The sequence below is a fragment of the Entelurus aequoreus genome, linkage group LG23 (assembly GCF_033978785.1).
Source record: "Entelurus aequoreus isolate RoL-2023_Sb linkage group LG23, RoL_Eaeq_v1.1, whole genome shotgun sequence".
Taxonomy (NCBI): Eukaryota; Metazoa; Chordata; class Actinopteri; order Syngnathiformes; family Syngnathidae; genus Entelurus; species Entelurus aequoreus.
This window is the reverse complement of record NC_084753.1, coordinates 18,241,421-18,256,059: the sequence shown is the minus strand read 5'-3', so window position 1 is coordinate 18,256,059 and position 14,639 is coordinate 18,241,421. Positions and strand designations below refer to the sequence as shown.

At 38.2% G+C, this 14,639-nt stretch overlaps 1 protein-coding gene across 2 annotated transcripts in view; it reads right to left on the bottom strand.

The window, feature by feature from the left end:
- Nucleotides 1–14,639, bottom strand: part of jag2b (jagged canonical Notch ligand 2b) — a 174,049-nt gene that overhangs the window by 64,952 nt on the left and 94,458 nt on the right. For both annotated transcript variants that reach the window (XM_062033854.1, XM_062033853.1), the window contains exons 4-5: nucleotides 11,608–11,865; nucleotides 11,371–11,431 (exon numbers count right to left, since the gene is read on the bottom strand). In XM_062033854.1, the coding sequence (XP_061889838.1) occupies nucleotides 11,371–11,431; nucleotides 11,608–11,865 (319 nt within the window). The remainder of the gene's footprint in view (nucleotides 1–11,370; nucleotides 11,432–11,607; nucleotides 11,866–14,639) is intronic.

Below are 14,639 nucleotides of genomic sequence, written 5' to 3'. Positions count from 1 at the left end.
ATACATACATATACATATGTATACAAAAATACATATACATATGTATACATACATACATATACATATGTATACATACATACATATACATATGTATACATACATACATATACATACATACATACATACATACGTATACATATACATATGTATACATACATACATACGTATACATATGTATACATACATACATACGTATACACATGTATACATACATACATACACTACCGTTCAAAAGTTTGGGGTCGCATTGAAATGTCCTTATTTTTGAAGGAAAAGCACTGTACTTTTCAATGAAGATAACTTTAAACTAGTCTTAACTTTAAAGAAATACACTCTATACATTGCTAATGTGGTAAATGACTATTCTAGCTGCAAATGTCTGGTTTTGGGTGCAATATCTACATAGGTGTATAGAGGCCCATTTCCAGCAACTATCACTCCAGTGTTCTAATGGTACAATGTGTTTGCTCATTGGCTCAGAAGGCTAATTGATGATTAGAAAATCCTTGTGCAATCATGTTCACACATCTGAAAACAGTTTAGCTCGTTACAAAAGCTACAAAACTGACCTTCCTTTGAGCAGATTGAGATTCTGGAGCATCACATTTGTGGGGTCAATTAAACGCTCAAAATGGCCAGAAAAAGACAACTTTCATCTGAAACTCGACAGTCTATTCTTGTTCTTAGAAATGAAGGCTATTCCACAAAATTGTTTGGGTGACCCCAAACTTTTGAACGGTAGTGTATATATACACATTTATAGACACATATGTACACATATATACACAAATATATATACACACACATACATACATATATATATACACATACATACATACACACATATATATACATAAACATACATATATACACATATATACATACATACACACATATATACACATGCATACATACACACATACTGTATATACATACATACACACATACTGTATATACATACATACACATATATATACACATATATATACACATATATACATGCATACACACATATATATGCACATATATACATACATACACACATATAAACACATATATACATACATACACACACATATATGCACATATATACATACATACGCACATATAAATACATATATACATACATACACATACATACATATACAGTATATATATAGTATAAAAATTCTTACATATTTTAGATGGAATGATACAACAAAAAGGAAAGACATTCTAAGATTCCTTGTTTAAAGAAAAAAGAAGTGGGATTAAAAAGGGGGCAGAGCATAAAGTTCTGCACTAGACTTCCTCCCACTCCAAAGCACGAGCATACAATACAATAGTGTAAACAAAACCAACACCGTTCTACAGATTTGTGTTGAAAAATACGAGCATGTCAGTGCTTGAAAGCGGCCTCATGAAAGTCAAGATGAAGAAAAACACCCACTCTGAAGCTCACAGATGTGGACGCACACGTATGGATGCACTAACCTTTCCAGTCCAAAATACTCATAAAAAGTTAGGGATATTTGGGTGAAATTTTAGGAAGAACCTAAAAAGCACTGTAACCTTTACAGCTAAACTTCTCTAAACTTTTCAACGCACATGTCACACTGTTTACTGTTGCAGTACTTTTTGCACGACTTGATGTTATCTAACTAGAGGCGCCACAGCAAAATTCACAAAAAGGAATGATCCATGAATTGACCAATAAATGACCTGCTTTAATTGGTATTCAAATGTATCTGTCGTAGTTCATAGTGAATTGTAAGTTCATCCGGAAAGTTCAGCTTCCATTAAAAAAAAAAAAAACTTTGAAAACAGAGTCCCGCCGGTCCTACCAGCACCGATTGACGTAAAATCCACGGTGCCATATTACGATACCTGGGTTGCCTGGTTGCCGACTATTAGCCAGACTCTTCGCACTTGGCGATCACTCCAGCAGCACTGAGAGCGGACCTAGCCAAACTACCTAAAGAAATTGACTCAGAAAAACGCTCCAACATAAGTTGAGTCAGGCTCCACTTTTCCGAAAATTCACTAGCTTGATGCTAATATACATTAGCTTTGCTATTGACATGCTACTGATCGGCATTAGCGATTTTACATGGCGATTTCAACACCTCCGAATTTGTTAACGAAAACCTTACAATCAAAAATCTGGTAGGTAATATATTAACACTTGCTAGGGCTTTAAAAAAAACAACAACAAAAAACACACCACATCTAACGTCTTGGACTTGCAACTTAATGTGATACTTGGATAATATGATGATAATAAAGCTAGGTATAACAACTGGACAGCAGCTAATATAATACCAAAAACAATATTTACTAACACACAATTTTACCGAAAATTGGTACCGTTGAGCACCGGTATCGATTCCCAGGTACCGGGAATTGGTACGGTATTGGTTCAAATGTGAACAGTACTGATTCCTAGTTGGTATCTAAGGTTCACTCACTATTTATATAGCATTACATTACTACTGCATTATTACGCAGCCCATTGAGTCGAGTTTGAATGACTTGTGCCCTTCGCTGTTAGATTTGTTCACCCGCTGCTGCAAGAAAGACAAAGTGAAGCGTTAAAAAAGGCCTTTGCCAGAACCCGTTTCCAATGGGTCGCTGTAATAATTTCAGGGATTTGTGAACGCGTGACAGGCAAGCCTTCTTTGGGAAGAGACAAAATACTTTCAGTTTCTAAATGGGAGGAGCTTTCTTGTTTGAAATGGATGTCAATGGATTCAATTAGACACTGCTGACATTCCTACGGCTGAATTCTGATAAAATGGGTCATTTGTATACATTAAAACACTTTCCTTGTGGTCTCCATAACATGTAATGGTGGTTCATTGGTCAAAATGTTGCGTTGATTCTGATTTACAGACCGTTTAAGTCGATTTCTGACCGTCTCTTCAGGATGCGCCATTAGATCTGTGGTCTTTTTAACATAGCTCCACTAGAACGGTGTCTTCTTTCCCTGTCAGCCATGTTGTAAATTTTTGCCCTTTCTCCTGACAGATATAAGTTGGAACTATACGCTTCTTTGTATTACAAATGGCAACAGCGGAGGATGCATGTGCACGTACGAGCCGGTCTGCACCACGACATAAGGATAGAGAAATAGAAGGAATTTATTGACTACACCTGGATTAAAGTGGCACAAAGGTCTTCGGGTAAACCGCTACCATATATGGATATCCGCTGGCACAACTAACGCAAAATACTCACTCAATAAAGTCCTACAGTCTTAACGCTTCCATGGTTTCAAGTTTTCTGTAGTTGTGGGGATCCCAAATACACAAAAACAAGTACCAATAGGTAAGTAAAGTTGTTTTTGCATAATAGGACCCCTTTAAAAGTGGAATTGCTCTTTCAATATATACGGTAAGTACGAGGTGGCTAACAATTAAGCTAATTTCATTCGTTTATTGCACCCATAAAGCTCTTAAAAATTAAAAAAATCGCCAACAATACTCCATTTACATGTTGTGACCTAAATATTACCCTTGTATCAGTGATATTATTTTTAGCGCTAACGCCGAGGAATTACTTTTAGTTCCTTTTAGTTTAGTACGATCACAAAGGGGCTAATTAGCTTATGCAGTTGATTAAAGTTCATTCTAAGTTATAAATCATGCTTCTCACCTGGATAGTAGAAGGTTGTGGCCATTATTCGAGAAGTTGGTCAACTTCGACATTCAACTTCGACCCGGAGATGGCGAGAAAGACACGGAAAGACGCTCGTTTGTGGGAGCTCCCCCCCCCCCCAACCCTAATCTAAATGGGAAGACATAAACATCCCACCAGTCGTTGATTGTTTTATTATGTTCTGGTTTAGCACTTAGCAGTAATGCTACTTGCTGGATCTGCTTATCACTCCGCGTCTAAAACTTGGAACTCACCTTCTTTATATTCAGGCTCAAAAATATAAAGTTGTGGATCATCATTTGTCTTAAAGTAGTCTCTGATTAAGTCTGCCATGGTTAGTAGTAGTTGTTGTTAAAGGAAATGTGATGAGTCTGTGAAATTAATACGCCTATGTATGCTTAAAATGACAAAAATACGTAAATATGTTATTGTGAATGTGCCTGTTGCTACATTACATATATACTGTAAAACATAGATGGAGGCTTTTTTTAAAAACATTTTTAGAGGGCTTTTATGGCGGAATAGAGAGAGTTCCATTACCTCAATTGTTAGCTGACTTTTGCTCGCTTTTATTTACGATTGGTTGTGGCCATTATTCGAGAAGATGGTCAATTTAGACATTCAACTTAGACTCGGAGATGGCGAGAAAGACACGAAAAGACGCTCGTTTGTGGGACGCGCCCCCCCATCTAAACAGGAAGATATAAACATCCCACAAGTCGTTTTATTATGTTCGTTGTTTGTATTTCTTGTTTAGCACTTAGCAATAATGCTACTTGCTGAATCTGCTTATCACTCCGCTTCTAAAACTTGGAACTCCTCTTCTTTATATTCAGGCTCAAAAATATACAGTTGTGGATCATCATTAGTCCTAAAGTAGTCTCGGATGAAGTCTGCCATGGTTAGTAGTATGCTGTTGAAGGAAATAACGAACATTGTGATGCATCTGTGAAATTAATACGCCTCCGTATGCTTAAAACGACAAACATACGTAAATAAGTTATTATGAATGTGCCTGTTGCTACATTACATATATACTTACAGCGTGTATATAAAACCTTGGAGGCTTTTTTAGAGCCCTTTAAAGGCGGAATAGAGCGAGTTCTATTACCTCCATCATAAGCTGACTTTTCCTAGTTTATATTTATGATTTAGAATGCATAAAAAAAAAAAAGTTTTTGTATACATAAAAATTGTGAATGATAGGCAAAAAAAAAAAAAAAGTGCACCTCCCCTTTAAGACTGCAAACTAGCTGAGACTGAATCAACAGCGCCTCTGCTTGTTGCAGCTAAGTTGTGCAAGTGTAAAAAAAAATTAAATAAATAAAAATCCAGTGTCAGGGCTTTTGTCAACCCATCCCTAAAGCGCCCTTGCCAACTAATCTGAGTGGTGGGTTACATTCCAGGGCAGGAGAGGTTAAGAATACTTCCAGCAAGCTCCTGTCTGGACTGGGCTGAGGGGGTCTCAGAGCAAGCGTCTGGAGACGGCCGTGTGTTTACAGAGGCTACGTGCACGCGCTCGGCTATTCCGAGGCTGCGGCGTCGTCCAGCCAGCTGTCTTGTCAATTGGCTCCTATTTTGAGCCGGGTCCTCCTTCAGACGGCACCGCCAGCATTCAGGGGTCCTTGAACGTCTCACTGGATACCGTACATGCTTGCTTACTCGGGCTGCGAACCTTTGGGCACCACACCATTCCATTCCATTCTTGGGGGTAACGATTTGATTAAGAATCGATTCTCAATTCAAAATCTTTACGTTTTTTTTTTTTTAAATAACATTGGGTGTTAGTTCTATGATTAACTACAACCATTCATCCATTTTCTACCGCTTATCCCTTTCCTCCATAAAATAGATAAACAGCTCTGATAAACACCTAGATTACTTAAAGAAAAACTTTGTTTGATAAAGTCAAATACAAATAAGGCAACAAGAGAAGTATCCAACACTTCTCTTTTCTAAAATAAATCTGTACAGCAGATATGCGGTATCAAACTCATTTTAGCTCAGGGGCTGCATGGAGTAAAATCTATTCCCAAGTGGGCCGTATTGGTCAAATCATGGCATGATAACTTAAAAATAAAGACAACTCCATGTTTTTTTGTGTTTTACTTAGGCCAAAAATAGAACAAGCACATTATGAAAACATACAAATCACAACTAATTATTTGGACAAAACAGTTTGTTGAAAATTCTGAGGTATCAACGGTATCAAACTCATTTTAGCTCAGGGGCCGCATGGAGTAAAATCTATTCCCAAGTGGGCCGTATTGGTCAAATCATGGCATGATAACTTAAAAATAAAGACAACTCCATGTTTTTTTTTGTTTTACTTAGGCCAAAAATAGAACAAGCACATTATGAAAACATACAAATCACAACTAATTATTTGGACAAAACACTTAGTTTGTTGACAATTCTGAGGAAATTGGTGCAGCTTCAAAATCACAATAAGCTTAGACTTGGTCTCAGTGTATATATAAAGCCAAGATTAAACTTTAAGTCAGTCTTTCTGGGATTGAACAAAAAACACAACATGTAAACTCTGCCTGCTCAGTGGCCTTGTGGTTAGAGCAGGGGTAGGGAACCTATGGCTCTCGAGCCAGATGTGGCTCTTTTGATGACTGCATCTGACTCTCAGATAAATCTTAGCTGACATTGCTTAACACGATAAGTAATGAATAATTCCGCTGGTAATCACAATGTTAAAAATAACGTTCAAAATATAAAACATTCTCATGCATTTTAATCCTTTCATCCATCCATTTTCGACCGCACCTGTTCAAGAAGTCGCAAAAATGGTAAGTATTTTATTTATTATTGGTTAGCTTCAGAATAACAATGTTATTAAAAAGAATAAGAGACTTATCATACTCTAAAAATGTTGGTCTTACTTAAAAATGCACGCGAATAGTTGTATTCAGTGTTAAAAAATATTATATGGCTCTCACAGAAATACATTTTAAAATATTTGGCTTTCATGGCTCTCTCAGACAAAAAGGTTCCCGACCCCTGGGTTAGAGTGTCGGCCCTGTGAGGTTGTGAGTTCAAACCCCAGCCGAGTCATACCAAAGACTATAAAAATGGGACCCATTACCTCCCTGCTTGGCACTCCACATCAAGGGTTGGAATTGGGGGTTAAAATCACCCAAAAATGATTCCCGAGCGCGGCCACCGCTGCTGCTCACTGCTCCCCTCACCTCCCAGGGGGTGGAACAAGGGGATGGGAGAGATTAATTTCACCACACCTAGTGCGTGTGTGACTACCAGTGGTACTTTAACTCTTCTAGGTATCAAATACCTTCTTTGTCATGTCAACGTATCAATCCAGTGCTAACTCAACAAACCATAAGAAACGGAGGTAAAAACTATTCAAAAGGGTTAAGTTTACTTTTCTTGAGACATTTTGGGACAACGAGGGTGCCAAGTGACGATGTGTTTGCAGCAGAAGACATAAAACGTCAGGTTTTAAGTTCAATGTGGGTCGAGGAGGAGGAGGAGCCACAGTCGCCCTTTACTGTGTACCTCTTGCTTGGCCCTGGTATAAACCATTTGCTTGCCTAACAGAATTCCTATTGTGACATCCAGTGGACACATTTAGAACAGCAGTTTCTTTCGTTAAAAAAAAAAAAAGCAGCTCATTTTTATACTTTGCAAACACATCATGGGGGCCGGGAAAAATTTTTTAAATTTGCGGGCCGTACGTTTGATACCCCTGATCTACATCAACAATATGAATAGCCTGAGTGGCTGGACAGGACAGTTCTATTTCTATTTGTCGTTTAAGAATCGTGATTCATTTGAAAAACCATTTTTTTGACAACCCTATTGCTTACATGGTGTAACTGCCTGATAACTCTAAGAGTGTTAGGATGGATCAATCAAGGGTGATGGAGTCTGGGCCAAGTCGGTGGGACTGCGCTTCCTGCGTCGTGACACCTTGACACGTCAAAGGGTTGCCAAATGATCGGCGGTCACATTCCACCATGTACTTCTCCTCAGGGCATGGCAAGCCTGCGATAAATTTGTCAGAACAAGCCTGATGTGTACTGATATAAAACCCTTAACGCCGCAACCTCACAACCAGAAGCCTGTGACTAAATGGGTCGGCGCAAAGCCCGCAAAATAGACGGAATAAAGGCAACGAGATCACAAGGGCTTTATTGCAGTCGTTCCGTGACCTGAGGCTTCATTAAATTCGTGCCACAGCAGGAGGAATCTTTACTGCTGCTCTTTTACTCGTATCACTTTTCCGGTCTGTCAGGACGTGACATTTCAGGAGAAGATGCCTCCCTCTGATAACTGGAGTCAGGCTGCCAAAATATGGACAAATTCTGCCCCTCCTACCAGTCAATCAGTATGCCGAACACATCACGTTAAATTGTTTTTCTTTGGAAACGTCACAGTATGTAACTTTCCCTGCCTTGGCCTTGAGGACCGCATTGCAGGCGGCAAGGAGGGCATGACGATTCCCGGCACGTTGACAGCGCGCACGCTGACAAAACAAAAACGAAAAAAAACGATGAGGTCCTTGGTATTCTGAGTGGGATTTTTGGCTTTGTAAAAATACCAGCAAGGCACTGCCTGTTCTAAAAACAGCTGGAGACGCCCGCAAGAAAGGAACAAAGTCTGTGTGTGGCATCCACTATCCATACAAATTAGGGGTAGTCATGGTTAATTGATCGATTCATTCCATTGTGAGTGTTGGCTAATTGTGTTTTAAAGCAATTGTGGAAAAAATGAAGAGCATCACGTTTTAAGGTTAATTTTTGTCTTTATTACAAAAGCTTTTTTTTGACAATGGATTTATGTAACTGATTTTTTTGCATTTGAATGAAATTATGCTGACAATTGCATTGAAAAAAGGAATTGTTAGCAAAATGCGTGTTTAAAAATTCAGTGTATGGAAGATGCCGTGCTGAAAAATTCAGTGTAAAATAATTCAGTGGCGCAAAATTTGCTGCTTCAAAAAGCAAGATCCGGTAAATTAAGACTGAAGCAATCAATGCCGTCCCAGAACCAGCCAATGAGGTGTCAAGTTACGTGACATGGATCTTGCAAAACAGCATAAAAAAAGGCAGTTAACTGGGCTACCTGGGCATAATACAACAAAATTAACATTTCAATGCGGTCCGCTGGATGTTTTCAAACTGTCGAAATGATTCCAATGGTTAGAATCTGCACTTTTTTTTTTTTTCTTTTTTCTTTTTTTTAAATTATTTTTTTCTTTTTTATTTTATTTTATTTTTAATGTCCTGCCCAGCTTCTCGGGCAAATCATATAGCAGATGTAGATGCCCATATCGGCTGTTCAGATTTACTTTACAAAAGAGAAGTGTAGGATACTTCTCTTGTTGCCTTACTTGTATTTTGACTTTATTAAATGTATTTATATTATCATTTGGTGCAGCCGGGCCGGAGCAGGAGGGGATAGAAAGAGAGAAAAAGGAAGACAGAGGGGGGAAATGTCGAAATGATTCCAATGGTTAGAATCTGCACTTTTGAGTGTGGTTCTCAACCTTTTTTCAGTGATGTTCCCCCTGTGAAAATTTTTTTAATTCAAGTACCCCCTAATCAGAGCAAAGCATTTTTGGTTGAAAAAAAGAGATAAAGAAGTAAAATACAGCACTATGTCATCAGTTTCTGATTTATTAGATTGTATAACAGCGCAAAATATTGCTCATTTGTAGTGGTCTTTCTTGAAGTATTTGGAAAAAAATCTATCAAAATAATGAAAAACTTGTTGAAAAATAAACAAGGGATTCAATTATAAATAAATATTTCTACACATAAAAGTAATCAACTTAAAGTGCCCTCTTTGGGGATTGTAATAGAGATCCATCTGGATTCATGAACTTCATTCTCAACATTTCTTCACAAAAAAATTAATCTTTAACATCAATACTTATGGAACATGTCCACATGTCTCAGCTGCATTACTGCTACGCTTTAACCAAGCCTCCATTGTTTTCTACATGGATAGTTGATTGACAGTTGGTGCTGTGTGGCACCGCCAGGTAGGGTCAAACCATCATGGCATGGGGGAAACTCTGGCTTTATGGTAATGAATAGAATAGCCTACTTGATTAGATGTTCAGTTTATGAACTTACATTCATATTTTGTCAAAGTATTATTCAATAAATATATTTATAAAGGATTTTTGAATTGTTGCTATTTTTAGAATATTTAAAAAAAATCTCACGTACCCCTTGGCATACCTTCAAGTACCCCCAGGGGTACGCATACCCCCATTTGAGAACCACTGACCTACGGGTTACTACGGTGACCATAGGACGCACGGGGCAGAGTGGGGTGGGGCAGCAACAAGCCTGACCGTCAGGCGGAAGCAGATTTCTACAACCAAGTTCTGCAGAACAGTGTTATTATATCAAATAAGTGGATGTTCGAACCATTGGAATCATTTCTATAGTTTGAAAATATCCAGTGGGCCGCATTGAAATGTTAATTAACCAGCTCAGTGGCCTTGTGGTTAGAGTGTCCGCCCTGAGACTCTGAGGTTGTGAGTTCAAACCCCGGCCGAGTCATACCAAAGTCTACAAAAAATGGGACCCATTACCTCTCGGCTTGGCACTCAGCATCAAGGGTTGGAATTGGGGGTTAAATCACCGAAATGATTCCAGAGCACGGCGCACGCTGCTGCTCCCCTTACCTCCCAGGGGGGTGAACATGGGGATGGAGCAGAGAGGTAGCGGCATAGGTAACGTTAGCTGTGGTGCAAGCGGAGCGGTGCGAGTGGTAATACGAGAGAAAGAAGGTGTGAATCGGGTAACAAATTAAGGAAGAAGAATTAATTCCTAAGAAAAACAGCACGGGGTCCATCGTCTGGCGGTGGTTTGGCTTCAAGCGGGAAGATGTTGAACAGACAACCATAATATGTCAAGTATGCGGCAAAAGCGTTGCTACAAAAAGTAGCAGCACTACTAATTTGTAGCATCATTTGAAAAGTCACCCGCTAGAGAATGAAGAGTGCTTGAAACTCCGCATGTCAACATCTCCATCTGATGCCACACCAACAAAATGCCGAAGCAACCAGCACTGACCCAATTTAGCCTGGGGTCTTCTATTTTCAGATCAACACCGTATGAAAAAAATAGTCAACAACCGAAGGAGATAACGTCCGCAGGAACCTACCACATAGCGAAGGACATACACTATTTGATTTCCTATTATGCAGCTCATTTTTATTTGACAGTTGTTGAAATATCTTGTGTGACATCATGCACAAAAGTGCACTTTATTTGTTTTAAACTATTGTAGTGGTGTTCTGTACAAAAAGTGCACTTTTAATTTAGTGTTGTTTTGATATGTCATCTTAGTGACATCATGCACAAAAGTGCACTAATAGCTTGTTTTAAAATGTCTCTGACAATCTTGCACTTTCTGTTTTGGAAATGACATGAATGTTTGTGCCACTGGTTAATAACTGTTTAATAAATACAGTTTTGGTCAATTAACTTAGTTGTGATTTCCCTCTCTGCATGAAAGTTTAAAATGAGCATATATTAATGCAGTATGAAGAAGAATGTTTTAATGTAGACACATAGAATCATCATACTGGTGTGATTATATGCATCAAGTGTTCATTCAAGGCTAAGGCAAAATATCAAAATCTATATCATGTATCGTGACATGGCCTAAAAATATCGAGATATTAATAAAAGGCCATATCGCCCAGCCCTAAATGCAATCCCAATAAAGAGTGTCAGAAAGCCTTACGTGCACTCCCCTGGGACCGTGCAGCCACCCTGCTCCAGATTACAGCCTTGCTTGCAGATTGCTAAAGAAGAAAGAGAGAAGACAATAAAACTATTGTGAATGTGAAAAAATAAGAGAAACAGGCCATCATGATTCATGGCCCCCTAGACCAGAGTTGGGGCACAAAAGAGGAATAGTGCCAATCAAAATGCAACAAGATGAGAAAATAATGTATGTGCCCGCTGGCTGGCGCCTCACCTGTCTGACATTTAGGACCCATCCATCCCTCCAGGCACACCTTGTCGCCCGACTGGTCACAGCGATAGTGGCCAAAGTAGTTGTCGCGAGGAACACACAGCTTATTGCACTTGTTGCCGTAGTAATTGTCATCGCACCGCACCCGGATACGGTAGACGATGCGAGCCACGGGCCCGTTGTAGGTATTGGTCTTCCACGGGTCACCGGGGTTGACCATGCCCGTGTGGGCCGTGCGCTCGATCAGCAGCTCCTCGTCGTCTGAAACGGTCAATAAGATAGTTACCAAAAATGACAACTTTCGGATCAATGTTTGCTTGAGATGAAATGAAAAATAATTGATTATTTGTGCAGTGCTATTTTATATTGTATAGTAGAATCTTGGACGTTCTGAACCCGTTTCACTGCAGGGGGGTGTTCTCCCTTCACTGGTATTCTTATTTTGTACAGTACAAGGCTATTTAATATTCATATTTTTACCTCACCTAATGGCTTATTAGTGCTTCAGAATTTTTTTGTTATTGTTGCGGCCTAAAATGCCTGACTTTTTTTTTTTTTTATCAACTTGTGATTTTATGAATTTATCATCAATGTTTTAGGTGTTCGTTGCAACCTTAATCTCGAAAAGTAAAGAATTTCAAACTAACTTAAAAATATATATATATTTTGTTGATGTTTTGCTCTTTTTCTAATTAAAAGAAGACTAAATGGCAGTAAAATGACATACTCGGTGCTCATTGTTAAACTACCGTACTGTTTGTTTTAACTAACTGTAGTAATAATGAATTATCATTACAGAAAGAACCTCCACCAAAGGCTTACTTTGGCCCAATCCAAATGTTCACCCACTCCCACGAAACAAAGCAACAAGGGGTAGAGCTTTGTAATCTTCCCTAGGAATTGGGACACCACTTGCTGCTAGTTACATTTGCACATACAGTACAGGCCAAAAGTTTGGACACACCTTCTCATTCAATGCGTTTTCTTTAGTTTCATGACTATTTACATTGTAGATTGTCACTGAAGGCATCAAAACTATGAATGAACACATGTGGAGTTACGTACTTAACAAAAAAAGGGGAAATAACTGAAATAATGTTTTATATTCTAGTTTCTTCAAAATAGCCACCCTTTGCTCTGATTACTGCTTTGCACACTCTTGGCATTCTCTCAATGAACTTCAAGAGGTAGTCACCTGGAATGGTTTTCACTTCACAGGTGTCATAGTTTTGATGCCTTCAGTGACAACAGTCATGAAAATAAAGAAAACGCATTGGAAAGAGAAGGTGTGTCCAAACTTTTGGCCTGTACTGTACGTCCCACCAAGGGGTGTCCTGATACCAATCTTTTGGTAGCGGTACCCGTACCAAAATGTATATCGATATGTAGGGATGATGTTTGATAAGAAATTATCGAGATCGAGCCCATTATTGAATCCTCTTATCGAAACCGATTCCTTATCGATTCTCTTATCGAATCCAGATAGGTTGTTGTATATGGAAAAAAACACTATTTGGTTTAACAAAAGCTCACTTTTATTTTATAAGAAAAAAATAAAATAAAATAAAAAAATAAATATTGACTGTTACCCCCATAAAAAAATAAAATAAATAAATATTGACTGTTGTTACCCAAAGTATATTAAGTGGGATTTTTCAGAAAAACAAATATATACAGTAACACAAAAACAACCTGTCTCTGTGATCACTATAGGTGTATAAATAATAATATAGTGTTAAATAAAATCAGTCCCTTGGGCACAAAACTGAAAATAATACAGCTCTCCAAAAAGTGCACTTCTGCTGCTATTGGAACATACTAACTACCCACACAGGCAGACAGCTAACAAACAATCTAAGACGTCTAATAAAGTTCCAAAGCAGATTAATCCATTTTGGCTCTTTATTGTTGTTGATCTTGCTTTGTCTTTTCCTATCTTTACTTTTGTCTTGCACTGGACTGTTATGTTTTATTTTTTTTAAACTGAAATACACACAATGACACATGTATAAGCTATGTGATTTAATTAACATACTGCAATTTAATACACAATATGTAAATATTAGCTTCACACAAATATGCAGTACTATCATCAAACTAATACTTCTGAGTGTTGAAACTATTTCGATAGTGGAAATACACTACTAGCAGCCATTTTAAGTCCTCAAAACATCCATTGAAACAGTGCACAAAAATCGTTTTTCAATAAACATCTTAGTATCAAATTTAACCACTTTCCACCTTAATATTGATTTATATAAACAAGTTAAACAGTTTACTTACAGACTTATCTTTTCCAAGGCTTGTAAGAGCTAACACAACTTGTCTACTTCTCAATTGTCTCTTGAACTGAACAGACGTCGCCAACCCGGAAGTGGCCAAACTAATGACGCGTAGTATTTTCATATCGCCACAAGGTGTCAGTAAGAGTCTACAATCAAATGGACATAACATTGCCGTCCCACAGGGCATTTCCTGTGGGAAGGGATTCGTTCTCAGGGATTCGATTAAAGAACCAACTCTTTTTCTTTACTATAGTGGCCTTGATAACGGGAACCGCTTCTCAAAAAGGGATTCGAGTCCATGGAATCAGTTCTTTTCTTATCGAACAACCGGGAGAACCGGTTTCGAACATCATCCCTATCGATATGTATTTTGATACTTTTCGATACGTCTCAAAATAAAGGGGAGCACAAAAAGTCATGATCGACTTCATTTTAACAGGAACATCTTACAATACATTAAAATAGAAAGCTTTGTTGACATTGTATGAGCATTAACTGACTCTAAGACAAACCAAACAGTCCAGTTGCGATGGATTTAATGCCCTGAGATTACAATGAGCTTGATGAATGAGAACATTCATAGCCTTAATCTAACATGCTTTCATATTATTTGACAAGTTGTATCCTGTTAAACTGCATATAGGTTAGATATAATTGTTGAATATGATCAAAATCAAGCGTGATATTAGTAATTCAGTGTTAATATCAAATTGGTTAATAACCCCTGTTTTAGTCTGCACACTACTGAGT